General features: G+C 46.6%; 1 protein-coding gene across 1 annotated transcript in view; it reads left to right on the forward strand.

Annotated features, from left to right (window-relative positions):
• LOC144610248 (cytosolic purine 5'-nucleotidase-like) overlaps positions 1–17207 on the forward strand; it is a 163568-nt gene extending 146361 nt beyond the window's left edge. Inside the window, exons 17-21 of the mRNA XM_078428840.1 lie at positions 5057–5108; positions 5769–5829; positions 7757–7933; positions 14272–14379; positions 15733–17207. Coding sequence (XP_078284966.1) covers positions 5057–5108; positions 5769–5829; positions 7757–7933; positions 14272–14379; positions 15733–15786 — 452 coding nt within the window. The 3' untranslated portion in view covers positions 15787–17207. The remainder of the gene's footprint in view (positions 1–5056; positions 5109–5768; positions 5830–7756; positions 7934–14271; positions 14380–15732) is intronic.
• The last annotated feature ends 10024 nt before the right edge of the window (positions 17208–27231 follow it).

Raw genomic sequence — 27231 nt, forward strand, 5'->3', positions numbered from 1 at the left:
AAACTTTGATCATTTACCAGGCTCATTCCCCAGTTCAGGGTCAACTGCAGTCCCTTTCCGAGATGGATTATCCACATATTGTTTCAAGAAATTCTCATAGATGCAAATGTTGCCCATCTAAGCACCTGGCACTGTGAGAACGTGCAAAGTTCACACAGACAGCACTGGAGATCAGGGTCAAAGCCAGGCTGCTGGAGGTGAGAGGTAGCAGCATCAACTGATGCGACTGCTGCCCTTCTCCACAATAATATGATCATGGTCATTTCCTGTGTTATAATTTTGGTTTGCTCTGAAAAAGCCCACACTCCACTGGTCTTTCCACAGATGCTAAGATTTTCCAGCATTTTTTATTTTATCTCAGATTACCAGCATTTGCTTTTAATTTTCCTCTACCAATTATCCCCCACCTATCAATTGTCTCCACCACTATATAACTAGAAAATTGAATTATCAACAATAGACAATAGACAATAGGTGCAGGAGTATGCCATTCGGCCCTTCGAGCCAGCACAACCATTCAATGTGATCATGGCTGATCATTCTCAAACAGTACCCCGCTCCTGCCTTCTCCCCATACCCCCTGACTCTGCTATCCTTAAGAGCTCTATCTAGCTCTCTCTTGAAAGCATTCAGAGAATTGGCCTCCACTGTCTTCTGAGGCAGAGAATTCCACAGATTTGCAACTCTCTGACTGAAAAAGGTTTTCCTCATCTCCGTTCTAAATGGCCTACCCCTTATTCTTAAACTGTGGCCCATGGTTCTGGACTCCCCCAATACTGGGAACATTTTTCCTGCCTCTAACGTGTCCAACCCCTTAATAATCTTATATGTTTCAATAAGATTCCCTCTCATCCTTCTAAATTCCAGTGTATACAAGCCCGCCAAGTCCCGCCATTCCGGGAATTAACCTAGTAAACCTACGCTGCACACCCTCAATAGCAAGAATAGAAGACCTTTGAAAGACGTGCTGGCCCAGCTGAAAAACATCACAAACCCCCTGCTGGACCCCCTGCAGCATCCAGGGCCAATAGATCGGTGGATAACGCAGTCAACCTAGGCCTGCACTTCATCCTCCAGCACCTAGACCACAAGGGGACCTATGCCAGGATTCTGTTTGTGGACTTTAGCTCTGCGTTTAACACCATTGTGCCAGAGCTACACTACAAACTCTCCCAGCTGACTGTGCCTGAACCCCTCTGTCAGTGGATCATCAACTTCCTGACGGACAGGAAGCAGCATGTGAGGCTGGGAAAGCACATCTCGGACCCGCAGACCCTCAGCATAGGAGCACCGCAAGGCTGCGTACTCTCCCCTCTCCTTTACTCTCTTGACACCAACGACTGCACCTCCACAGACTCCTCTGTCAAGCTCCTCAAGTTTGCGGATGACACTACCCTGATTGGACTGATCCAGGATGGGGAGGAATCTGCCTACAGATGGGAAGTGACACAGCTGGCGTCGTGGTGCCATCGCAACAACCTGGAGCTCAATGCTCTCAAGACAGTGGAACTAATTGTAAGCTTTCGAAGAGATCCCCCTCCCCTCCCCCCACTCACCATCAACAACACCATAGTCACATCTGTGGAGTCATTTAAGTTCCTTGGAACCATCATCTCCAGAGACCTTAAATGGGGGGCAACCATCGACTCCACAGTCAAAAAGGCCCAACAGAGGATGTACTTCCTGTGGCAACTGAAGAAACACAATCTGCCACAGGCAATGATGGTCCAGTTCTATACTGCTATCAATGAATCCGTCCTCACCTTGTCCATCATGGTCTGGTTTGGCTCAGCCACCAAGCACGACATCCGGAGGCTGCAACGGATCGTTCACACAGCTGAGAAGGTTGTTGGCTGCAACCTTCCCCCCATTGACGAACTGTACACTGCAAGGGCCAGGAAGTGAGCGGGCAAGATCATCTCTGACCCCTCTCACCCTGGCCACAAACTCTTCGAAACACTTCCCTCTGGAAGGCGACTCCGGACTGTCAAAGCAGCCACAGCCAGACATCAAAACAGCTTTTTCCACGAGTGATAGTTCTACTCAATAACCAAAGTCTGTAGTCTCTTTTTTGCTCTGGTTTATTTCACCCACATGTTTAGTCCGTATGGTGTATCCTTATTGTTTTGATGTGTTTATGCTTTATTCTTAATTGTTAACTGTATGTTTGTGTTGTCATTTGTGAGCGGAGCACCAAGGCACATTCCTTGTATATGCACATCCTTGGCCAATAAACTTATTCATTCATTCATTAATGAAGGCCAACATTCCATTGGCTTTCTTCACTGCCTGCAGTACCTGCATGTTTCCTTTCAGTGACTGATGCACTAGGACACCCAGATCTCATTGTACGTCCCCTTTTCCTAACTTGACATCATTCAGATAATAATCTGCCTTCCTATTCTTACCACCAAAGTGGATAACCTCACACTTATCCACATTAAACTGCATCTGCCATGCATCTGCCCACTCACACAACCTGTCCAAGTCACCCTGCAACCTCATAGCATCTTCCTCAGTTCACACTGCCACCCAGCTTTGTGTCATCTGCAAATTTGCTAATGTTACTTTTAATCCCTTCATCCAAGTCATTAATGTATATTGTAAGTAGCTGCGGTCCCAGCACCGAACCTTGCGGTACCCCACTAGTTACTGCCTGCCTTTCTGAAAGGGAGTCATTTATCCCCACTCTTTGCTTTCTGTCTGCCAACCAATTTTCTATCCATGTCAGTACCCTACCTCCAATACCATGTACTCTAATTTTGCCCACTAATCTCCTCTGTGGGACCTTGTTGAAGGCTTTCTGAAAGTCAAGGTACACCACATCCACCGGCTCTCCCCTGTCCATTTTCCTAGTTACATCCTCAAAAAATTCCAGAAGATTAGTCAAGCATGATTTCCCCTTCGTAAATCCGTGCTGACTCGGAACGATCCCGTTACTGCTATCCAAATCCTCTGCAATTTTGTCTTTTATAATTGACTCCAGCATCTTCCCCACCACTGATGTCAGACTGACTGGTCTATAATTTCCTGTTTTCTCTCTCCTCCTTTCTTAAAAAGTGGGATAACATTAACTACCCTCCAATCCACAGGAACTGATCCTGAATCTATAGAACATTGGAAAATGATCACCAATGCGTCCATGATTTCTAGAGCCACCTCCTTAAGTACCCTGGGATGCAGACCATCAGGCCCTGGGGATTTATCAGCCTTCAGTCCCATCAGTCTACCCAACACCATTTCCTGCCTAATGTGGATTTCCTTCAGTTCCTCCGTCACCCTAGGATCTCTGGCCACTAAAACATCTGGGAGATTGTTTGTATCTTCCTTAGTGAAGACATATCCAAAGTACCGGTTCAACTCGTCTGCCATTTCCTTGTTCCCCATAATAAATTCCCCAGCTTCTGTCTTCAAGGGACCCACATTTGCCTTAACTATTTTTTTCCTCTTCACATACCTAAAGAAGCTTTTACTATCCTCCTTTATATTATTGGCTAGTTTACCCTCGTACCTCATCTTTTCTCCCCGTATTGCCTTTTTAGTTATCTTCTGTTGCTCTTTAAAAGAGTCCCAATCCTCTGGCTTCCCGCTCTTCTTTGCTATGTTATACTTCTCTTTTATTTTTATGCTGTCCTTGACTTCCCTTGTCAGCCACGGGTGCCTCTTACTCCCCTTAGAATCTTTCCTCCTCTTTGGGATGAATTGATCCTGCAACTTCTGCATTATTCCCAGGATTACCTGCCATTGCTGTTCCACCGTCTTCCCTGCTAGGGTCTCCTTCCAGTCAAATCTGGCCAGCTCCTGCCTCATGCCTCTGTAATCCCCTTTGCTATACTGTAATACTGACACTTCCGATCTTCCCTTCTCCCTCTCAATTTGTAGATTAAAACTTAAAACAGACCACAATTGGTACGAATTGGCAACGGCACTTCCTCCTGGATAACCAGGCTGTGTGTGTGGCCCCCTGCTCTACTCACTCTTTCCCTATCACTGTGTAGCCAGACACACTTCCAACTGCATCTTTACATCTGCCGACGACACGGCCATTGTGGTGAGTCAGAGTAAAGGAGGGAGATCAATCATCTGATTGAATGGTGCCAGAACAACAACCTTGCTCTCAACGTCAGTGAGACCAAGGAGATGTGTTTTTACTTTAGAAGAGGAAGGTGGAGGATCCACGAACCTGTCTTCATCGATGGGTCGGCGGTGTAGAAATTGAACAACTTCAAATTCCTGGGAGTGCACGTCTCTGAAGATCTGTCCTGGACCCAGCACCTTGTTGCAATTGTAAAGAAAGCCTATCCACCCCTCTACTTTCTTTGGAGATTGAAGAGATTCGGTATGTTGAAGAATACTTATTTGAACTTCTACAGATCTACAGTAGACAGCATCATGGTTGCATCACGGCCTGATTCGGCAACCCAAGCACCCAAGAATGAAGGAGATCACAAAAAGTGATGGACACTCCCCGGTCCATCACTAGGACTGACCTCTCCACCATCGAAAGCATCCATTGGAAGCACTGCCTCAAAAAGGCAGCCAGCATCATCAAGGACCCACACCACCCTGGCAAATCTTTCATTTCATTCCCGCCACCAGCCAGAAGATAAAGGAGTCTGAAAACTTTCACGTCCAGTTTCAGGAACAGCTTCTCTTCAACAACGATGAAACTATTGAACACTACAAACACCAACTAAGCTCCAAACTGCAAATTGTCCTGGTTGCACTATTGGGCTTTTGTTTTGCCCTAATATTCTTTTTATTTTAATTTGTTGAACTGTTTTTATTTATCTGTGGGTACTGTGTTTATAGTCCTGATATGCTGCTGCAAGTAAGAATTTCATTGTTCCAGAAACACTCTTGACTTCTCTTGAATAATATTCAAGTTTCCAGTGTGTTGATTTATGGAATGCTTGTGATAATGCTAATTAATATCACCTTTGTATCCACTTTCTAAATTAAGCTTCTGTGCACATCTTTATTACATCATTACATATAGTAGCTCAGATTTTTCTGCAGCATGAACCACTCAGCAATCTCCTCTGCTTTCTTGCAGAACTTTTTGAAGAACTTCATAATCTCGATATATTTTTGGCTGAACTTTACAAGTGAGTTCATCGTCAGAAATGAATTGGTGCTGAATCTGAGAACTGACTGCAAGTTTGCACTAAAGAGGGTGAATGACATCTGAAGTGAGTTAGCCCACAGCAGACGGGATGTGAATGGGTAATCTCCCCCCCCCCTTCAATCAGTCCCAAGAAGTGTCTCAACCTCGACTCACTTATCCATGTTCTCCAGAGGTGCTGCCTGACCTGCTGAGTTACTCCAGCACGTCATGCCCCTTTCAGAACAGCCCTGTCCGATATCATAAAATAGTCGGCAGCCTTCTCTTATTCACATTCAAGATGTCGGCTTTGCTGCCAAGTCACCATTGCACACCCCAGAGAGAATGGTGGCAAATGTGCTGCCATCCTTCCAGTCAACGTGCTCTCATTGTGCCATCCAGTTACAGCATGGGGTCCTGTCACCCACCAAATCCACACCTACCATCAACCACCCATTCACACTAATCCTACATTCATCCCATTCATTTTAATTTTTAGTGTTGAGGTCCTTGGAAAAGTGGGCAGGAAAGGGTGAAAGAGTGCATCAGATATGAAGTACATCCTCACCAATAGATGAAAGGAAGTGTTCATTGACTGGATGAGCTAGTTGTGTTCACACGCAGGCTGTTAGAATGACCTAACTTACGCTTATCTCTGTTCTAGGCATCTCGACAGCAGCAGCAACGAACGGCCTGATATCACCTCAGTTCGCAAACGGATTAAGGTTAGGGCATCTCTTCCTGGCATGAAATGAAAGAATGCGGTAACGAAATAACTAACTCTTCAAATCTGCAGACCCCACGCAGTATGATTCTCTGATAAGACAACGGTACTGGACGTGCTACATTTAACAATTCGTGAAACTCAGGATAGAAAGACTTAATTGAAAGCTCCTTAAGTTGTGCATGTGTTGGAAGGAACTGCAGATGCTGGTTTAAACCGAAGATAGACACAAAGTGCTGGAGTAACTGAGCGGGACAGGCAGCATCTCTGGAGAGAAATGGGTGACTTTTTGGGTGGAGTCGAGACCCTTCTTTAGACTGAGGAAGGGTCTCGACCCGAAACATCACCATTCCTTCTCTCCAGAGATGTTGCCTGTCCCGCTGAGTTACTCCAGCACTTTGTGTCTAAGTTGTTAATGTGTTGTGAATATTATTTTCTGCTGCATTAATTGAGGACCCAATATGTTAAATGGGTCACTTGATGGAATTGAAATGGTTAAAAGTGCAGTACAGATTGTGGACTGTTGGAGCCGGTTTGCTGTTGAAACTCGGTGTCAATTATTTTGGCCATCTACTCACCCCTAAGCTTGCTCTTGAGATTTGAGGCCAATGAAACACCCCATTAGTTGATTGACAGCAAGCAGAGTAAACTGGCTCTCTGCTGGCCAAGAAAATGGAGCCCCAGATGCCATGTTCTTGTTCTCACTTCATATTAGGCTAGCATTTGATACTGATTATCCCTGAGAACATGGTGGAGAATTGCCACGTTCAACCACTGTAATTCTCATGATGCACAGTGTTGCTGGTGGAAGCACTAGAGTTTGGACCTTGCGTTGTGTTGATGACGCAACAGTCGTGTCCAGGTCAGGATTTGTGACTTGGGACCAGATAGCAGGAATTGCTATGAGTCCATTGTTTCCCAGTTGTACAGATGGTAGGTTTGGGAGGTGCTGTTGAGGAAACCTTAGTGTCTTGTTGCATTGCATTCTATAGATGTTCTCAATTCTGAAATGTCATTCAGTATTGTGGTCAGTCCATAACTGGAGCAGTTTGCAAGATCCAGGCAAAGTGTTATAAAGTGGTCATTCAGACAGACTGGTACAGGGGAGGGCAACAAGGATGATTCCACAGAATCACGGGAAAGCTACTTAATTATCTACTTTCCTTGAAGCTGAGACATTTGTGAGCAGGCCACATGGAGGCATATGCGAAGTGTTCTTTAGAGATACACCATGGAAACAGGCCCTTCGGCCCACAAAGTCCACGCCAACCATTGATCACCCATTCACACTAGTTCTTTGTTTCCCAATTTTGCATCCACAACCTTCACACACAAAGGACAATTTGCAGCAGCTAATTAACCTACAAACTCGCAACCTTTGGGATGTGGGAGGAAACCTAAGCACCTAGTGGAAACCCACACAGTCAGAGGGAGAACGTACAAACTCCACGCAGGCAGCACCTGAAGTCAGGTGAACACGAATCACTGATGCTGTGAGGCAGTGGCTCTACCACTGTGCCATGCTGTAGAAGGGCCAAAGCAAGGCCAAAGCAAGGCCAAAGTAAGGCCAAAGCAGAACAATGCAAAGGAAGCTGCAAGCTCCAGATACTGGAAGAGGTTCAGATCAGATTCCAGAAAACATTGACTTAGATTGGGGTTGATCAGTGGGTATAGGAATCATCAGGAAGGACGAGTGTGACCAAGACCTTTGCTAGACTTTAGGAGCAGCAAGAGACAGCATGTGGAAGATGTTATGGCTCGCCAACTGGGAGAACAAGGGGAACGGGATTTCATGGTTTCCTTTACATTGTGTGAGGCTGAGAGAGGTTAGGTGGTGTTCTGAAGGGAGGTGCCTGCCGTTTTATTACCACTAATCTAAGGTGCCTGCCGTTTTATTACCACTAATCTAGGCTTTCATCTGTTTCCAGGTGGTGACACATGAGATGGACATGTGCTATGGGAAGATGGGAAGTCTGTTACGTTGTGGCTCCAGACAGACCCTTTTTGCCAGTCAGTTGATGCGCTACGCTGACCTGTATGCTGTCTCATGCATAAATCTCTTATACTATCCATTCAGCTACTTGTTCCGAGCACCTCCTGTACTGGTACGTCAGCCCTTCTCTCAGACTGTTTATTCATTCTGATCTGTCCCGTACTTTTTCATATCTCTAGTTTCCCTCTTCCCTGACTCTCAATCGGAAGAAGAGACCTGACCCGAATCGTCACCTATTCCTTTTCTCCAGAGATGCTGCCTGACCCGCTGAGTTACTCCAGCATTTTCTGTCTCTCTGGGGAATACATTAGTTCAGTGCCCTAGGATCACAAATATTCCACGCCCTTAACTAGAACCTGTGTCCATGGATGGATCTGAACTGCTGTACTAACCGGGTGCTTGATGTTTGGACACTGAGAGGGTGCAGATTGTTTGACCACAGTAGCTGAGAGCTGTGGCTTGATCACTGGGGTAATGATGGGGTAGAGGTTGTAATGACAGGGAAGCCCTGAAGTGCAGAGAACATGGGCATTGCAGACAATGCCTGCATTGATTGTCCATCCCTAACTACCCTGGCACTAAGGGCACAGCGGTGCTTAGTACCCTGGCACTAAGGGCGCAGCGGTAGAGTTACTGCCCTACAGCGGTAGAGTTACTGACAGCGGTAGAGTTACTGCCTTACAGCGGTAGAGTTGCTGCCTTACAGCGGTAGAGTTACTGCCTTACAGCGGTAGAGTTACTGCCTTACAGCGGTAGAGTTGCTGCCTTACAGCGGTAGAGTTACTGCCTTACAGCGGTAGAGTTACTGCCTTACAGTGGTAGAGTTGCTGACAGTGGTAGAGTTACTGCCTTACAGCGGTAGAGTTACTGCCCTACAGCGGTAGAGTTACTGACAGCGGTAAAGTTGCTGCCTTACAGCGGTAGAGTTACTGCCTTACAGCGGTAGAGTTGCTGCCTTACAGCGGTAGAGTTACTGCCTTACAGCGGTAGAGTTACTGCCTTACAGCGGTAGAGTTACTGCCTTACAGCGGTAGAGTTACTGCCTTACAGCGGTAGAGTTACTGCCTTACAGCGGTACAGTTACTGCCTTACAGCGGTAGAGTTACTGCCTTACAGCGGTAGAGTTAAGGGCCTGTCCCACTTTAGGCGATTTTAAGGCGACTGCCGGCGACTGTTAAAGTCGTAGCAGATCGGCAAACTTTTCTTTTACCCGACGACAATGACCACGACAATGCCGAGTCAGGTCGAGATTACAGCGTCTTCGGAAACATCGCGAAATTCCCATGCTGTCAATGCTTCTCCGGCGTCCTAATTTTCGCTGAGATCACTGACAAGTCGGTAAGTACTTGAGAGTTTTGAACTATAACATCTTGTATGGGTTACTTATAAACCAAGCATCACTGTAACAAGGCATAAACTGGATTTACTTCCGGTTTACTAATAACTGTATTTTTAAAAAATTGAAAAGTGGTTAAGTGGATTTTTGTGAAAAGTGTGTGGGCATTCTTTGAAAATGTACGGGGGATGCATATCTGGTTTCTGGGTTGCATATCTGGGTTGGGAGCCCACTTTAAATGTAATGGCTGATGGCCATAAACATCACGAAATTCCCATGCTTACCTGACCGTCAAACTGTTGCCTCCAATCTACCTGTCAAATGTCCTGACGGTAAATAAATTGGTTAAACACAAGCATTTTATGGTATTTTGAAATGACTTTACTTATTTTAATATAATGTGCTTCTAAATGCATCTAAGAGAACCTAGCAAACCTGGGGACAGCATGCGACAGCGCCCGCAATAAGATACCTGGCGACAAGCCAGCTGTCGCTGAGAAATTACACTCTGGATGATTTCTCAGCGATGCGCTGAGATCCACTACGATTCTTGTAAGACTCCTCACGATCATGCCCGCGACACCCGGCGAACTGTCGGCGGCAGCCTAGTCACCGGCAGTCGCCTTAAAATCGGCTAAAGTGGGACAGGCCCTTTAATGCCTTACAGCGGTAGAGTTACTGCCTTGCAGCGCCGGAGACCCGGGTTCGATCCCGACTACGGGTGCTGTCTGTATGGAGTTTGTACATTCCCTCATGACCTTTTGGGTTTTCTCTGAGATCTTCGGTTTCCTCCTACACTCCAAAGACGTACAGGTATGTAGGTTAATTACCTTGGTATAAGTGTAAATTGTCCCTAGTGTATGCAGGATAGTGTTAATGTGCGGGGATCGCTGGTCGGCGTGGACTCGGTGGGCTGAAGGGCCTGTTTCCACACTGTATCTCTAACCTAAACTGAGATGGAGAAAGCTCAGCCACACTGGTGATTCTGGGTGAGGTACAGGCCAGACTGCGGCAACACAGGAGATTTTGTTCCCAGATGGACTTTCATTACATCCAGTACTTTTTATGATAATCCAGTTGTTTCACGGTTATTATCACAAAGATTAGGTTAAAATTTAAAGTTCTAGGTCTTATTTAAATGATTGAATTGCCTAGGTGTTATGAGACTGATTGTGTACCTATGGATCACTGTTCCAGAACTCAGACTGCTAACACAGAAACGTAATCATTACACCACCATTCCTCTAAGTGGGGAATGCAGAGTTCCCATCCCATTTAAAGGCAGCCAGGCTGAGAGGCTAGCTGACTATTGGATGCAGTACAAGAAATTGTAGTGATAGGCCTGGATAGAGTGAACAAACAGTGAAAGACCTGGGTAGAGTGAATGCAAAGAGGATGTTTCCACCAGTGGGAGAGTCTCGGACCAGAGGCCACAGCCTCAGAATAAAAGGACATAACTTTAGAAAGGTGATGTGGAGGAATTTCTTTTGTCAGAGGGTGGTGAATCTGTGGAATTCACAAACGGCTGTGCAGGCCAAGTCAATGGATATTTTTGAGGCAGAGATTGACAGATTCTTGATTAGTAAGGGCGTCAGGGGTGATGGGGAGAAGGCAGAAGAATGGGGTTGAGAGGGAAAGATAGATCAGCCACGATTGAATGATGGAGTAGACCTGATGGGCCAAATGACCTAATTCTGCTCCTAGAACTTATGAAATTGCTTGGGATTGTACAGGGGCAAGGCCGCAGAGCGTGGGGAAATGGTCGTTCCTCAATGGGGATGCGATCAGTGGAACAACGAGAACTGGAGGTGGTCATTCCTGCCCTGGCAAGCTGAGCATAGCTGCTGTCACCAGCCTTCAGCTGTCAGGTACCCTGATGCCCTGACCAGCCTGGCCCACAACTATTACTTATAAAGTGTGATGGCTGGCTCTTGCTCACCATTTTAATTACTCAGCCACAGTTTCATGCTGTTCTCTAAATGCCTCTGGTTTAAGCAGGTGGCAGTACACTTGTAGACAAGTTGGAGTCGTATTTTTGAACATTAACAGTTTAATCTCCCTGACCCAATCCCACAACCCTTCATCTGCCAACTTGTCCCAGCAAGGGAAGGGAACGTTGCCGTCTGACGACTTGTATTTGTGTCTCAGGCAAACTTTATTTCCTTGTGCACAAGTACTGCAGCACAGTACCAGTTACCAGGCTACTCGCAACTGTCAGCTTTTATACAATTGTTAACCAACTGAAATCTTGCGCACTCTCTAATTCCTTATTACCAAACATAGAATAAAAATTATTAGTGACAATATGTTCTTAAAAGCACTAATATCCAATAAACTACATACAATTTACTACATACTATATACATACTATGCTCAATACTCTGACTGAAGGCCAATTTTTTTTTAAATTGGGTTTAGACATTGGGAGGTCATGTTGCAGTTGTATAAGACGTTGGTGAGACCTCATTTAAAATATTGTATTCAGTTCTGGGCACTATGTTATAGGAAAGATATTGTCAAGCTTGAAAGGGTTCAGAAAAGAATTACGAGGATGTTGGCAGGACTAGAGGGTGTGAGCTACAGGGAGAGGTTGAGCAGGCTGGGTCTCTGTTCCTTGGAGTGTAGGAGGATGAGGGGAGATCTTATAGAGGTGTATAAAATCATGAGAGGAATAAATCAGGTAGATGCACAGAATCTCTTGCCCAGAGTAGGTGAATCGAGGACCAGAGGACATGGGTTCAAGGTGAAGAGGAAACAATTAAATAGGAATCTGAGGGGTAACTTTTTGACACAAAGGGTGTTAGGTGTATGGAACAAGCTGCCAGAGGAGGAAGTCGAGGCTGGGACTATCCCAACATTTAAGAAACAGTTAGACAGGTACATGGATAGGACAAGTTTGGAGGGATATGGACCAAATGCAGGCAGGTGGGACTAGTGTAGCTGGGACATGTTGGCTGGTGTGAGCAAGTTGGGCCGAAGGGCCTGTTTCCACACTGTATCACTCTATGACTTCAGAACCAGGGGTCACGGTTTAAGAATCTAGAACTAAGGGTCACGGATTAAGAATGAGGGGCAGGCCATTCCGAACTGAGGTGAGGAAAAACTTTTCACTCAGAGAGTTGTAAATCTGTGGAATTCTCTGCCACAGAAGGCAGTGGAGGCCAATTCACTGGATGTTTTCAAAAGAGAGTTAGATTTAGCTCATAGGGCTAAAGGAATCAAGGAATATGGGGAAAAAACAGGAACGAGGTACTGATTTTGGGTGTGGTAGGGTGATTCAGTTGGCTTGAAAGGCTGAATGGCCACCTACTGCACCAATTTTCTATGTTTCTATAACTCTATTCAATCCTCCATTTGCATTTAATCTTGTCAAAAGCGGGCATTTAATCTTAGTAAAGATAACTCTTATGGGCAGCTTCCACAGGTAAACGTCCACCCACTGTGTCTATAGCATGTTGCTCTCTTTGAAGGTGGGACACTTAAGAGTTACTGCAACTTTGGACTATCCCATCGTTTAAGAAACAGTTGGACAGGTACATGGACAGGACAGGTTTGGAGGGATATGGACCAAGCGCAGACAAGTGGGACTAATGTAGCTGGGACATTGTTGGGCGGTGTGGGCGAGTTGTGCCAGAGGGCCTGTTTCCATAGGACTCTAGTCCACTCTAGGACTCTATGCAACTGCTCCTGAGTTCAGGATTAGGTAGAGCAAGTTACCCCCATTTCTTACGACACAGAATGGTAATGGCATTATGTATAGGAAGGAACTGCAGATGCTGGTTATATACCGAAGATGGACACAGAATGCTGGAGTAACTCAGTAGGGCAGGCAGCATATCTGGAGAGAAGGAATGGGTGATATTTCGGGTTGAGACCTTGAATAAGAGCACTCCAGCGAATCTCATGCCCCCGCCCCAGAGCCTTGCAAATTCATCCCTCTCAATTCCTTTGCCCAGGTACCTTTAGAATGCCACAGTTATAAATGCCCCGATTACTACCCTGCTATGGGTGACACAGAATCATGATTAATGAGCCTGTCACAGTCTCGCAACTGTCGAATCATGTGCTTTTCTGGCTCTTGTGTTGCTCTGGTGAGATGGACAGATGTTTTCATTTGGTATACACTGTCCTGTTGTTTTCCTCGATGGAAATATATATTTAAGACAAACCCCTTTCCCCCCCCCCCCCCCCCATAATCTGCTGGTTTTGCAGAATCCTGGGCACACATTCCAAGCTGAGTTTCACTTTGTATTCATAATAAACTACTCTTCCATTTCCCTCCCACTTTCCTTCAAGCCATAACTCTTGTCTTGTTGCTTCCCATGAAAGTGCTCCAGTGCTTTACCTGTTGTCCATGTGAGCTATGACAGTTTCAGTTTAGTTTATTGTCATGTGTACCAAGGTACAGTGAGAAGCTTTTGTTGCGTGCTAACCAGTCAGCAGAAAGACAATACATGATTACAATCAATCCATTTACAGTGCACAGATACATGATGAGGGAATAACGTTTAGTGCAAGGTAAAGCCAGCAAAGTCCAATCACAGATAGTCAGAGGGACATCAGAGGTAGATGGTAGTTCAGCACTGCTCTCTGGGTGTGGTAGGATGATTCAGTTGCCTGATAACAGCTGGGAAGAAACTGTCCCTGAATCTGGAGGTGTGCGTTTTCACACTTCTATATCTTTTGCCCGATAGAAGTGTGAAAAACGCACACCTCCAGATTCAGGGACAGTTCTTGGCGACTGGGTGGGATATCAGAGCTGAACTTAATCAGTTCCTTGTCCAACACACCACCACCACACACTGCTCAGCGGGGTCACTCCATAATGACCAGGATCTTACTGCCCTTGTCTTTCCCCACTGCCGACTGTCATGGTGAACCTCCCTCTCTACCGCGCGGAGCAGTTTCACGGCACAGGCTGCAATTGAACCTGAGAGCAAATAGACGCTATCATTTATGCATCTGCTTTACCAGATGAACTGCTGAGAAAGCTCAACATTATGTTTCATGGACGTAACAATTAACAGTGAAAGAATGTTAGGATTTTGAGAACCAGTGGCAGCTGCCCAGTTTAGAGGATGAGTTTGTACTGAGGCATTGTTGTCTTTCTACAGATGCCCCATGAATCAACAGTTGAGCAAGTCCCTCTGGATCTGTGCGATATGAATGTGTTCTTGGAGAAACAACACAACCACATTCAACCAACCAACGGGACCCATCAGGTCAGTCCACTCCCATTCCAAAGAGAAGGGCGAGGCGGCTTTAACGGCAATATATCCTACAATATATCCTATATATACTCCATTATACCACCCTCCATTTCAGCACCCTCCACGACAGCACCCTCCACTACAGCACCCTGCATTATACCACCCTCCACTACAGCACCCTCCACTACAGCACCCTCCACTACAGCACCCTCCACTACAGCACCCTCCACTACAGCACCCTCCACTACAGCACCCTCCACTACAGCACCCTCCACTACAGCACCCTTCACTACAGCACCCTCCACTACAGCACCCTTCACTACAGCACCCTCCACTACAGCCCCCTGCATTATACCACCCTCCACTACAGCACCCTCCACTACAGCACCCTGCACTACAGCACCCTGCATTATACCACCCTCCACTACAGCACCCTCCACTACAGCACTCTCCACTACAGCACCCTCCACTACAGCACCCTGCATTATACCACCCTCCACTACACCACCCTCCATATCCAGTTCCTATCCAGTCTGACCATTCTCATCAAAGAGAGAGAGATCCAATGACAATCTCAAGAGACAAGAGAGAGTCAAGTGTTTAAATGGCATATGTACCGACAACAGAACAATTAAATTCTTCCTTGCAGCAGTAGAATAGGTCTGTAAACACACGTAGATAACACAGTAAATAAAAGAAGGTTCAATACATTAAAACAAAACAATATTAGTACGAACGATTAGTCCCTAATCCCTAATACAATCAAGACAGTTCGTAGTTTAGAATGTAGAGAGAAAGGAACTGTGGATGCTGGTATACCAAGGAAAGATTCAAAATGCTGGAGTAACCCAGCAGGTCAGGCAGCATCCTTGGAGAACATAGATAGGTCATGTTTCAGGTCAAGACCCTTCTTCGGACTCAATGTAGTTTGTAGTTTAACAAACTTCTTCATTTGGTCCCACCTGCTGCCTCTCCCAGTTTAAGAATAAGATGTAGGCCATTTAGAACGGAGATGAGGAAAAAAAAATTCAGTCAGAGAGTTGTAAATCTGTGGAATTCTCTCCCTCAGAAGACAGTGGAGGCCAATTCTCTGGATGCTTTCAAGAGAGAGCGAGATAGAGCTCTTAATGATAGCGGAGTCAGGGGGTATGGGGAGAAGGCAGGAACAGGGTACTGATTGTAAATGATCAGCCATGATCACATTGAATGGTGGTTCTGGCTCGAAAGGCCGAATGGCCTACTCCTGCACCTATTGTCTATTGTCTATCTCTTGTGAGGTAACTTTATTCCACTGCATTTATCACTGTTTTCTGAGGTCTTATTGAAAGTATTCATGATTAAATTATCTCTTTTCCCAACCCCTAGGGTTCTTGTAACAGCTTTGAACTCGATGGAAGCATCGAGGAGGAAGAGAAGTAAGAAGATTCTGTTTCCTGATGGTGTTGATTAATTCGTTTTGGGAAAGATTCCCTGATTTCCAAAAGTAAAACATGTGAAGGGAGCTGGCGGGATGTTAGTGATCCAACGGGAACATTGATCCTCAGCATTTGTTTACAGCCCGTAAAATCTGTGACTTTGTTATCCTGAAAGTTTTCTCCTTACAAGCAGCGAGTGAGATTGACCAAAGTGTTGTACAAACTGGTGCCCTGGCCAGAGTAACAGTGACCTTCATCATTTCAAGAACATGTTTACTGTAACATTATAATCAGCATCGGGTGGTAATTATTCAGCAACTCGATTACTGTATTAGTCAACCTTCACAAGTGCACTGATGTTATGATGAATTTCCTGCACATGTATCCCATGCAATTTGACTGTCTTGCCTCCACAGTGGATGTTTGCATCATTCTGCACCTCACTGTGGGGAAGGGTGAGCAGATGGAAGGCTGCAGGCTCGGATTTGGGGTACTATGGATTTAGGAAGAAATGCGAGAAGGAAATGCAGCATGGAAACCTGTTCAAGTGTAAAACCGTCAAAGCACATTCCAAGCCCTTCAGCCGACCTTCAGGCACCCATTTACACCTATGCTGCACTCAGACCATTCTCCCCACATTCGCATCAACTGCCCCCGGCATCTGCCCCGTACCTACACACCATGATCAGTTTAGTTGCCCAGTAGCCCACCATCTCACATTTCTTTGGTATGTGGGAGAGATGAGCAGTCACAGTGAGAACGTGCAAACTCCACACAGACAAGGCGGGGATTGAACCCGGGTTGTTGGCGCTGAGCCAGTGGCTTTACCAGCTGCAGCCCTGTGCCGCCCCTGATCTTTCTCACGGATACGTATAATCTGATGATGTTGAACATTGAATAACGACAGAGAATGTTGGAAACACTCACAGGTTAGGCATGTATGTTTTGGGTTTTTGCTGACCTTCCTGTTCTCTCCCCTGACCTGCTGAGTATTTCCAGCATTTTACTTTTTTTTTACAATATCAGACAAATCCCTGGCAGTTATTGCAGTAGGGCTCCAGGAATTGATTCCTTTCCAGGTATCCCACTGAATATTAACGACAGAGATCACCCAGAGACCTCATCAGCATTTCAATCTCTTCATCATTGTGGTGACTGTCAGCCCCTCTCTGTGCCATTGCTTTCCTGAATCTACTTCCTTGATATGCTCTTGGTCACCTGCCCTGGTATCCACTCAGGACCTAGGGGCATTTTACACTTTTAAGGTGCTGCACAAATAATGGTCGTAACTTCAATGAATTCTAGAATTTAAACAACATATTTAATTTAAAGTGTAGGAAGGAACTGCAAATGCTGGTTAAACTGAAGATAGACACAAAAAGCTTGAGTAGCTCAGCGGGACAGGCAGCATCTCTGGAGAGAAGGAATGGGTGACGTTTCAGGTCGAGACCCTTCTTCGGACATCTGAAAAAGGGTTTCGACTCAAAACATCACCCATTCCTTCTCTCCAGAGATGTTGCCTGTCCCGCTGAGTTACTCCAGCTTTTTGTGTCTACTTATATTTAATGTAAAAATCACTATACCTGTGATATCTAGTGCTAAATATCTCACCTGCTCAGGACATAAATTCTGAGGAGACTTTTTGCTGACAGAAACAGAGTGGGATGAGTTTTAATGTCACAATGTGTTTGTACAGTAAACATTGGTTTCCTTGCTTTCTTTTGAAGAGTTGTAAGACTTATCACATAAATTTTAAGCATTTTCCATTTTTATTAAAGATCATTGTGCTTCTGATTGTATGTTAATGGATCTGCTGATATTTAATTTTGTTCTACATGGAAAGATCATTTTTCAATTGTAAAAATAAAAATCTCACACTTTGTTTTGAGTTGTGAGTCATATATTCTCTTTATTCAAAGTAATTAAAATCAATGGTAATGGGGCAGATGTTAACGTCATGGTATTGTGCAGATTGACGTCACCGAACAGTCGACATTCAACCTTTTGATTCCATTCCACCAATCGGCTGTTTTGATCTATGTTTAACACCTGGTACAGATAGATAGATTTGATAGATGCACAGACCTCTTCATATGAAGATACAAAGTGCTGGAGTAACTCAGCGGGACAGGCAGCCTCTCTGGAGAGAAGGAATGGGTGATTTTTCGGGTCGATCAGTCGGTCTCGACCCGAAACATCACCCATTCCTGCTCACCAGAGAAGCTGCCTGTCCCACTAAGTTACTCCAGCATTTTGTATCTATCTTCGGTTTAAACCAGCATCTGCAGTTCCTGCCTACACACCTCTTCCTATGAACTTGGATTACAACTGGGATAACCAAAACTTCAAATTAGTGTATCTCAATGTTTGCCGGAACCGTCAAACGTTCTGAATAAACTGGGAACCAAATAGCACAGTGTAGGAAAGAACTGCCCACACTGGTTTACACCAAAGTTAGACACAAAATGCTGGAGTAACTCAGCGGGTCAGGCAGCATCACAGGAGTTGCTCCAGAGATGCTGCATGACTCACTGAGTTACTCCAGCACAGTATTACCTTCTGAATTGGGCGATTGAGAATCAGGACCTTGCTTGGGTGAGATAGTCAACCCTCCACTTGTCACTCCCTGTACAAAGCCGGTTCATGTCTCTTGAATAATGTTGCCTGGGACAGTGCCCCAACAACAATAAACATTGCAGTGGCTCGAGCTGAGAGCTGCTGTTCTGTGAAGATGTTTCCTGGAATGACACTGAAGGTGCAGCTGCAATCATCCTTGCAATAATGTGCAGCCAAATGTAATAGTTTTCCTTACCCAGGATGAAAGCTAAGGAAAAAAGGAGGCATGGGCCAGGCATAGGATGCTGGGATTCATGATACGATACGATAAAACTTTATTCATCCCCGGAGGGACATTGGTCTGCCAACAGTCACAACGCACAAGTTACACAAAATCTTAAAAGTGAAAAAAAAGAAAAGGACAAGCGACTGTTGGCTGGCTGCCGTGTGCACAGAACTGGAACAAACAAACAAACAATCCCTGGGGAAGTTTGGAGGATTGGGGAACATGCTTAAGAAGGCAATCAGGAGAGTTTAAAGGGGGCAAGAGATAGTTCTGATAGAATCCAAAGAGATTTTCTGTATAAAAATGGGTAAAGGGTAACAAGAAAGAAAATAGGCTCTCCCAGAAACCAAAGAGCTCATTTGTGTGTGTAACCGCAGGACATGGGCTAGGTTACCAGTCAGTATTTCTCCAGTGTTTTTACTGTGGGGGGAAGATATGAAGACTGACGAACTGCAGACAACTAATGGAGTGGTTTGAGAACCGTGCGTATTGTAGTCAAGGAGGTGTCGGACGTGCTAAGACATATGAAAGTAGATTAATCCCCTGGGCCTGATCAGGTATATCCAAGGACACTGGGAAGCTAGTGAAGAAATTACACGAGTCCTGGCTGAGATACATGAATCATTGTTAGACATTGGTACGGTGCCAGAAGACGGGAACTATTGGCCAGTGAGCCTAACATCTGTGGTAGGAACGTTGCAGGAGAGGATTTGGAGGGATAAGATATACATGCATTTGGATCGACTGGGATTGATTAAGGATAGTCAGCATGTTTGGGAGATCGCGTCTCATGAATTTGATTGTGGGAGGGTTGATGAGGGCAGGGCCATAGGCACATGGGCGTTGTCCATTTGGATTTCAGCAAGGCCTTTGATAAGGTACCACATGGTAGGCTGCTCTGGAAGGTTACATCGCATAAAATCCTGGGAGAGTGAGGATCACAGGTAGATAGGATGTTTCAGAAGGCTTTTGGCACATCGGCCTTCATCAGTCAGGGAACTGAGTGTAGAGGTTGGGAGGTTGTGCAATTGTGCAAGATGTTGGTGAGGCCGCATTAGAATATTGTGTTCAGTTTTGGACTTCTTGCTATAAGAGCGATGTCATTAAACCAGAGAGGGTGCAGAGAAGACTTACAAAGACTTGAAGGACAGAGCTACAAGGAAAGGTTGAGCAGGCTGGGACTCTATTCCTTGGAGAGTAGGAGAGCAAGGGGTGATCTTAAAGAGGTGTGTAAAATCATGAAGGGAATAGATAGGATGGATGCACAGGTTTTTTTTCTCAGGGTAGGGGAATCAAGAACTAGAGGGCATAGGTTTAAGGTGAGAGGGGAAAGATTTAAGAGAAACCTGAGAGACATCTTTTTCACACAGGGTGGCGGGTATGTGGAATGAACTGCCAGAGGAAGTAGGTGAAGTAGGTACAATGACAGCATTTAAAAGACATTTGGCCAAGTCCATGGATAGTAGAGGTTTAGAGGGATCAGGGCCAAACCTGATTAAATGGGACCTCACCCTCTCAACTCTGTTTTGAAAGCCGTAAACCTTCCATTTTCCCCCAAGTTCACTGTCCCAAAGTGCGTTAACTAGTTTCTCTTTCCGGAGCTGCTGCCTGACAGGTTGAGTTCTTCCAGCATTTTCTGTTTGAGTTTCACATCCCAGCATCTGCAGTTTATTGGGTGCCCAGACACAGGGAGAGCATGCTAACCCCACAGTGTGTGGCAAATCACGAGGGCACTGGTGGTGCTGGACCCGTGTGCCAGTCACACCACAGCCTGTGACCTCAGGAGGGCAGCGTTGGCGGAGGATGGATGAAGGATGGATGAATGGCGGGTGATGGATGGATGATGGGTGATGGGTGATGGATGGATGTTGGGTGATGGATGATGGATGGATGTTGGATGGATGTTGGATGATGGATGATGGATATGGGTGATGGACGATGGATGATGGATGATGGGTGATGGATGATGGATGGATGAATGGCGGGTGATGGATGGATGTTGGATGGATGTTGGGTGATAGATGATGGATGGATGATGGATACGGATGTTGGATGATGGATGATGGGTCACTCTTGGATGAACCGCCATTTATCAGTTGCATTTATTCAAATCAAGTGGCATTTATTCTATCAGATGCCTGATAGATGTGGATAATATTATGAGTGGCAAAGACAGACTAAATAGAATTATTTTCTCACGATAGATGTATCAAAAAGTGAGGGCAAGGTGAGAGGAAGGATTTTTATGGGTTCGGATGGATACATTTTTTACACCAGGTGATTGAAATTTGGAATGTTTTGCCAGAGTTAACGGTAGAATCAGACACCATTACTCTGGTCAAGAGGCATTTGAGAGACACTTTAAAAGACAGGGAATGGGGAACGGTAGAACGTAGAATGGTACAGCACAGAAACAGGCCCTTTCATCCACCGGTGCTGAACATAATGCCGTCTTAAACTAATACAATCTGTTGGCACATGATCCATATCCCTCCATGTTCATTTGTCTGTCCAAAAGCCTCTTAAATGCCACTACCGTACCTGCCTCCACCACCACACCTGGCAGCGTGTACCAGGGACCTGCTACTCTCTGTGTAGAAAACACGCCACCCGCATCTTTGAATTTGACCCCTCTGACTTTAAAGTGATAACCTCTCCACCTGCATTTCCACCCTGCTGTTCTGTTTACCATATCTGTGCCTCTCATAATCTGATATATTTCTATCAGGTTTCTCCTTAACCTGCGACACTCCAGAGAAAAGAATTAAAGTCTGTCAATTAACTGTATCAGGGCCGGATTAAACTAGCGCGTAGCAAATGCTACTTTTGTTACTATGTTAATCCGGCCCACAACTGTTTACTTTCCCCTTACATCTGACCTCCCAAAGTGAGCATCTGACACTGACTCAGATTAAACGCAATCTGCCATTTCTCCACCCGTTATCCTGCTGTAGCATTTGGCAGCTTACTTCACTGTCAGCATCTCCACCAATTTTTGTCTTGTTTGAAAACTTACAAACCAACTCATCTACATTTTTGTCCATGTCATTGACATATCACAAATAGCAGAGGTCCCCACACAGATCCCTGTGGTCTTCCACTGGCCACAGACCTCCAGCTAGAATAACACCCTTCCACAGGGGGTATGGGAAGAAGGCAGGAACGGGGTACTGATTGAGAATGATCAGCCATGATCACATTGAATGGCGGTGCTGGCTCGAAGGGCCGAATGGCCTCCTCCTGCACCTATTGTCTATTGTCACAGATTAGCCAGTTCCTAATTCAAACTACTAAACCACCTTGGATCCCATTCATCTCATTCTTCTGGACCAGCATATCATGAGCGACTTGATCAAAGGTCTTGCTAAAATCTATGTGGACTACATCACCACCCTACAAGCATCAATCACTTCTATCACCTCCTCAACAACCTCAAATCAAGTTCATGTCATGACCTGCCTCATTAAAGCTCTGCTGAGATGCCTAATTATCCCATTCCCTTCCAAATGTGAATAAATGTATCCTCAAGAGTCAAGAGTATTTTATTGTCATATGTCCCAGGTAGAACAATGAAATTCTTATTTGCATCAACACAACAGAATATGTAAACATAGTACACTGTAAACAATATAATAAATGAGAAACAAAAAGTTCAGTGTGTGGTATATTCAATGGTGTGGCCATGGTGGTGTGGGTGGTGTGGTCAGGGTGGTGTGGCCAGGGTGGTATGGCCAGGGTAGTGTGGCCAGGGTGGTGTGAGTGGTCAGGGTGGTGTGACCATGGTGGTGTGGCGAGAGTAGTGTGGCCATGGTGGTGTGGCCAGGGTAGTGTGGCCAGGGTGGTGAGGCCAGGTTGGTGTGGGTGGTGGGGACAGGGTGGTGCAGGTGTGTGGCCAGGGTGGTGTGAGTGGTCAAGGTGGTGTGGGTGGTGTGGCGAGAGTAGTGTGGCCATGGTGGTGTGGCCAGGGTAGTGTGGCCAGGGTGGTGAGGCCAGGTTGGTGTGGGTGGTGGGGACAGGGTGGTGTAGGTGTGTGGCCAGGGTGGTGTAGCCAGGGTGGTGGGTGTGTGGCCAGGGTCGTGTGGGTGTGGCCAGGGTGGTTTGGGTGGTGTGGACAGGGTGGTGTGGGTGTGGTCAGGGTGGTGTGGGTGGTGTGGCCAGGGTAGTGTGGCCAGGGTGGTGTGAGTGTGGTCAGGGTGGTGTGGGTGGTGTGGCGAGGGTAGTGTGGCCATGGTGGTATGGCCAGGGTAGTGTGGCCAGGGTGGTGAGGCCAGTTGGTGTGAGTGGTGGGGACAGGGTGGTGTGGGTGTGTGGCCAGGGTGGTGTAGCCAGGGTGGTGGGTGTGTGGCCAGGGTGGTGGGTGTGTGACCAGGGTGGTGTGAGTGTGTGGCCAGGGTGGATAGGGCTGATGAACACTCTGCGCTAGCTTCCTATCAGTCACGTGAGGCTCACTTTCTGGGTTTTCCCCATTCCCCCTGTACACAAAGGTGAATGAATGAATGAATGAATGAATGAATACGTTTATTGGCCAAGTATGTGCATATACAAGGAATGTGCCTTGGTGCCCCGCTGACAAATGACAACACAAACATGCAGTTAACAATTAAGAATAAAGCATAAACACATCAAAACAATAAGGATACACCATACGGACTAAACATGTGGGTGAAATAAACCAGAGCAAAAAAGAGACTCCATACTTTGGTTATTGAGTAGAACTATCACTCGTGGAAAAAAGCTAGTTTTTATGTCTGGCTGTGGCTGCTTTGACAGTCCGGAGTCGCCTTCCAGAGGGAAATGCTTCGAAGAGTTTGTGGCCAGGGTGAGAGGGGTCAGAGATTATTTTTTTTTTAGAGATACAGTGCGGAAACAGGCCCTTCGGCCCACCGAGTCCGCGCCGCCCAGAGATCCCCGCACATTAACACTATCCTACACACACTAGGGACAATTTTTACATTTACCCCGTCAATTAACCTACATACCTGTACATCTTTGGAGTGTGGGAGGAAACCGAAGATCTCGTAGAAAACCCACGCAGGTCATGGGGAGAACGTACAGATGGCACCCGTAGTCAGGATCAAACCTGAGTCTCCGGCGCTGCATTCGTTGTAAGGCAGCAACTCTACCACTGTGCCACCGTGCCGCCCTTGTCCGCTTGCTTCCTGGCCCTTGCAGTGTACAGTTCATCAATGGGGGGAAGGTTGCAGCCAACAACCTTCTCAGCTGTGTGAACGATCCGTTGCAGCCTTCAGATGTCGTGCTTGGTGGCTGGGCCAAACCAGACCATGATGGAGAAGGTGAGGATGGACTCAATGATAGCAGTATAGAACTGGACCATCATTGCCTGTGGCAGATTGTGTTTCTTCAGTTGCCACAGGAAGTACATCCTCTGTTGGGCCTTTTTTACTGTGGAGTCGATGGTTGCCCCCCATTTAAGGTCCCTGGAGATGATGGTTCCAAGAAACTTAAATGATTCCACAGATGTGACTATGGTGTTGTTGATGGTGAGTGGGGGGAGGGGAGGGGGAGCTCTTCGAAAGTCTACAATTAGTTCCACTGTCTTGAGAGCATTGAGCTCCAGGTTGTTGCGATGGCACCAGGACGCCAGCTGTGTCACTTCCCATCTGTAGGCAGATTCCTCCCCATCCTGGATCAGTCCAATCAGGGTAGTGTCATCCGCAAACTTGAGGAGCTTGACAGAGGAGTCTGTGGAAGGGCAGTCATTGGTGTAGAGAGAGTAAAGGAGAGGGGAGAGTACACAGCCTTGCGGTGCTCCTATGCTGAGGGTCTGCGGGTCCGAGATGTGCTTTCCCAGCTTCACATGCTGCTTCCTGTCTGTCAGGAAGTTGATGATCCACTGACAGAGGGGTTCAGGCACTGGGAGAGTTTGTAGTGTAGTAGCTCTGGTACAATGGTGTTAAAAGCAGAGCTGAAGTCCACAAACAGAATCCTGGCATAGGTCCCCTTGTGGTCTCAGTGCTGGAGGATGAAGTGCAGGCCTAGGTTGACTGCTTCATCCACTGATCTATTGGCCCTATATGCAAACTGCAGGGGGTCCAGCAGGGGGTTTGTGATAAGGTACTGGGATAATGCAGTCAAATGGAATTAAGGACTGAAGGATTGAAGGACCTGTTTCTATGCTGTACAACGCTGCAACTCTATGCTTAGGTCCCATGCTACTTTTTTTATAGAGAGCTAAGGAATTATGGCTTGTCTTGGCGAGTGTAAATTTCTGAATACATTTCATTTTATCCTTGTCTAAGTTCTGCTCTTGGGCGTTTCCTTTCTGCAAAATACTACACTTCCTACGTTACTCAGGAATATTTAATTAATTTAAAATATGCCTTGGTGGCTGGGCCAAACCAGACCATGATGGAGTGTGATGAATGAGGTGTCACATGTCACAGGCCTTTCACTGCCAGTGCTGTGGGGATTGGAGAAGGGCAAAGGTTGTTCCTCTGTTTGGGAGTCAAACAAGGATATTAAAGGTCCAAGTGCGTTACATAAGTGGCAGGGAAATTATTGGAGAATATTCCAGGGATAAGATCTAGTTGCATCTGGAAAAGCAAAGACTTATTGGGGACTGTCAGCTTGCCTGTGTGCGTGGGGAGGTCACGGGTTTTCAGAGGTGATGAAGGTGAGTGGATGCGGGGGGTTTATGTACATGGACATTAGTAAAGCTCTTGACTAGCTCGTGGTAGATTGATCCAGAAGATTAAGACACATGCGACTCAAGGAGACGGTAGATTAGATTCAAAATTGGCATGGTGGAAGGGTACCTCTGGCTGAAGGTTTGCATTATATGTTAATGATTTGGATGAAAATGTTTATTCACAAAATGCTGGAGTAACTCAGCAGGTCAGGCAGCATCTCAGGAGAGAAGGAATGGGTGACGTTTCGGGTCGAGACCCTTCTTCGGACTGATGTCAGGGGGCGGGACAAAGGAAGGATATAGATGGAGACAGGAAGATAGAGGGAGAACTGGGAAGGGAAGAGAGGGACAGAAGAACTATCTAAAGTTGGAGTGATAGAGGGAGAACTGGGAAGGGGAGGGGAAGAGATAATAGAGGGAGAACTGGGAGAACTGGATGAAAATGTTGGTGGGCTGATTAGTACGTTTGCAGATGACACATTTTTCAGATGACACAAAGATTGTTGGAGATAGGAAGGTTTTGTTTCACCTGAACATTAGGATTTTTTTATTTATTTAAAAAAAATTTTTTATTGAACTTCAATTTTTTTGTTAAATTATGTTACCTATTGAATTGTGTTTTCACATGTGTGTTGCATGGCTGCCAGTGAGTTCATTGTTCCGTTGCGGTTCATTGACAATCACACATTCTTGTCTCTGAAGATGGCGGCGCTGCCCTAGCAGCTGCGGCTTACCTGCAGTCCATTTGTCTTTGTGTTTTTGTTGTTTTTGTTGTCTTAATTGTAGTTGTGATGTGGTGTTTTTGTGTTTTTGTACTATGTGTGTATGTGGGGGGGAGGGGGGGAACTGTAACATTGTAAATATGTGTCCCTTCCGAACGGAGACCCGACCTTTGTGTTCTGGGCCGTGTCTCCGTTCCTGCTGCGGCCTACCATCGGCCCAACTCCTGGAGCTGGCGGCCTCCAGGGCTCTGGTTCGCAGAGCCCGCGGACCAGACTCACCATCAGCGGAGCCGGCCGTTCTCGGAGGCTGCGGGAGCGGCTGCGACTCGCCTTAGGCTCGGGCTGCGTGGATGCCGACATCGGGAGCTCCGGCAGCGGCAGCGGATCGCGGGGCTTGGGTCGGCCCACCGCGGACATTTCACCGTCCGGCGCGGCCTGAAATAGGCCACGGAATTTTCTCTGCTCGGCGGGGGCTTCAATGTCGGGAGCCCCGACCGCCCCGACTTACAGCGGGGCTTGGGTCGGCCCGTTGCGGACATTTCACCGTCCGGCGCAGCCTGGAACATGGCAACGACAACAGCCTGACCGCAGGAGAAGACGGCAGGGGAAGAGAAAAAAGACATTCTGGCCTTCCATCACAGTGAGGAGGGGACTGGAGGAGACTCACTGTGATGGATGTTTCTTTTTGGGGGGTTTTGTGTTGGTTGGGGTTGTGTAATTTGCTTATTTTATTGCTCTTATTGTTGGACTGTGGGTGACGAAATTTCGTCCAAAAAACTTGTTTTTGGATGACAAATAAAGATATCTTGAATCTTGAAAGGAACTGCAGATGCGAGTTTAAACCGAAGGTAGACACAGAGTGCCGGAGTAACTCAGCGGGTCAGGCAGCATCTGTGGAGAGAGGGAGTGGATGACGTTTGGGTCTCGGCCTCTGCACTCGCGAGAGTTGGCAAAGCAACCGCACGTCATCCCGAGCGCATGCGCGTGGGACCACGGCAGCGACTCGTCAGGCGGTAGGAGTGACGTAGGCGGCGCGCTCCCGCTGCGGGCAGGTGCGCAGGCGCAGTGCGGGCTCCTAGAGGTCGCATGCGCAGTGGCGTCCCTGGTGACTCAGGCAGGCCGGCGCGTAGGCGCAGTGGCGTCCCCGTGTGGTCGGCGCGCAGGCGCGGCGGTGTCCCCGTGTGGTCAGCGCGCAGGCGCAGTGGCATCCCCGTGTGGCCGGCGCGCAGGCGCAGT

The sequence above is a fragment of the Rhinoraja longicauda genome, chromosome 36 (assembly GCF_053455715.1).
Source record: "Rhinoraja longicauda isolate Sanriku21f chromosome 36, sRhiLon1.1, whole genome shotgun sequence".
In the NCBI taxonomy this organism is placed as follows: Eukaryota; Metazoa; Chordata; class Chondrichthyes; order Rajiformes; family Arhynchobatidae; genus Rhinoraja; species Rhinoraja longicauda.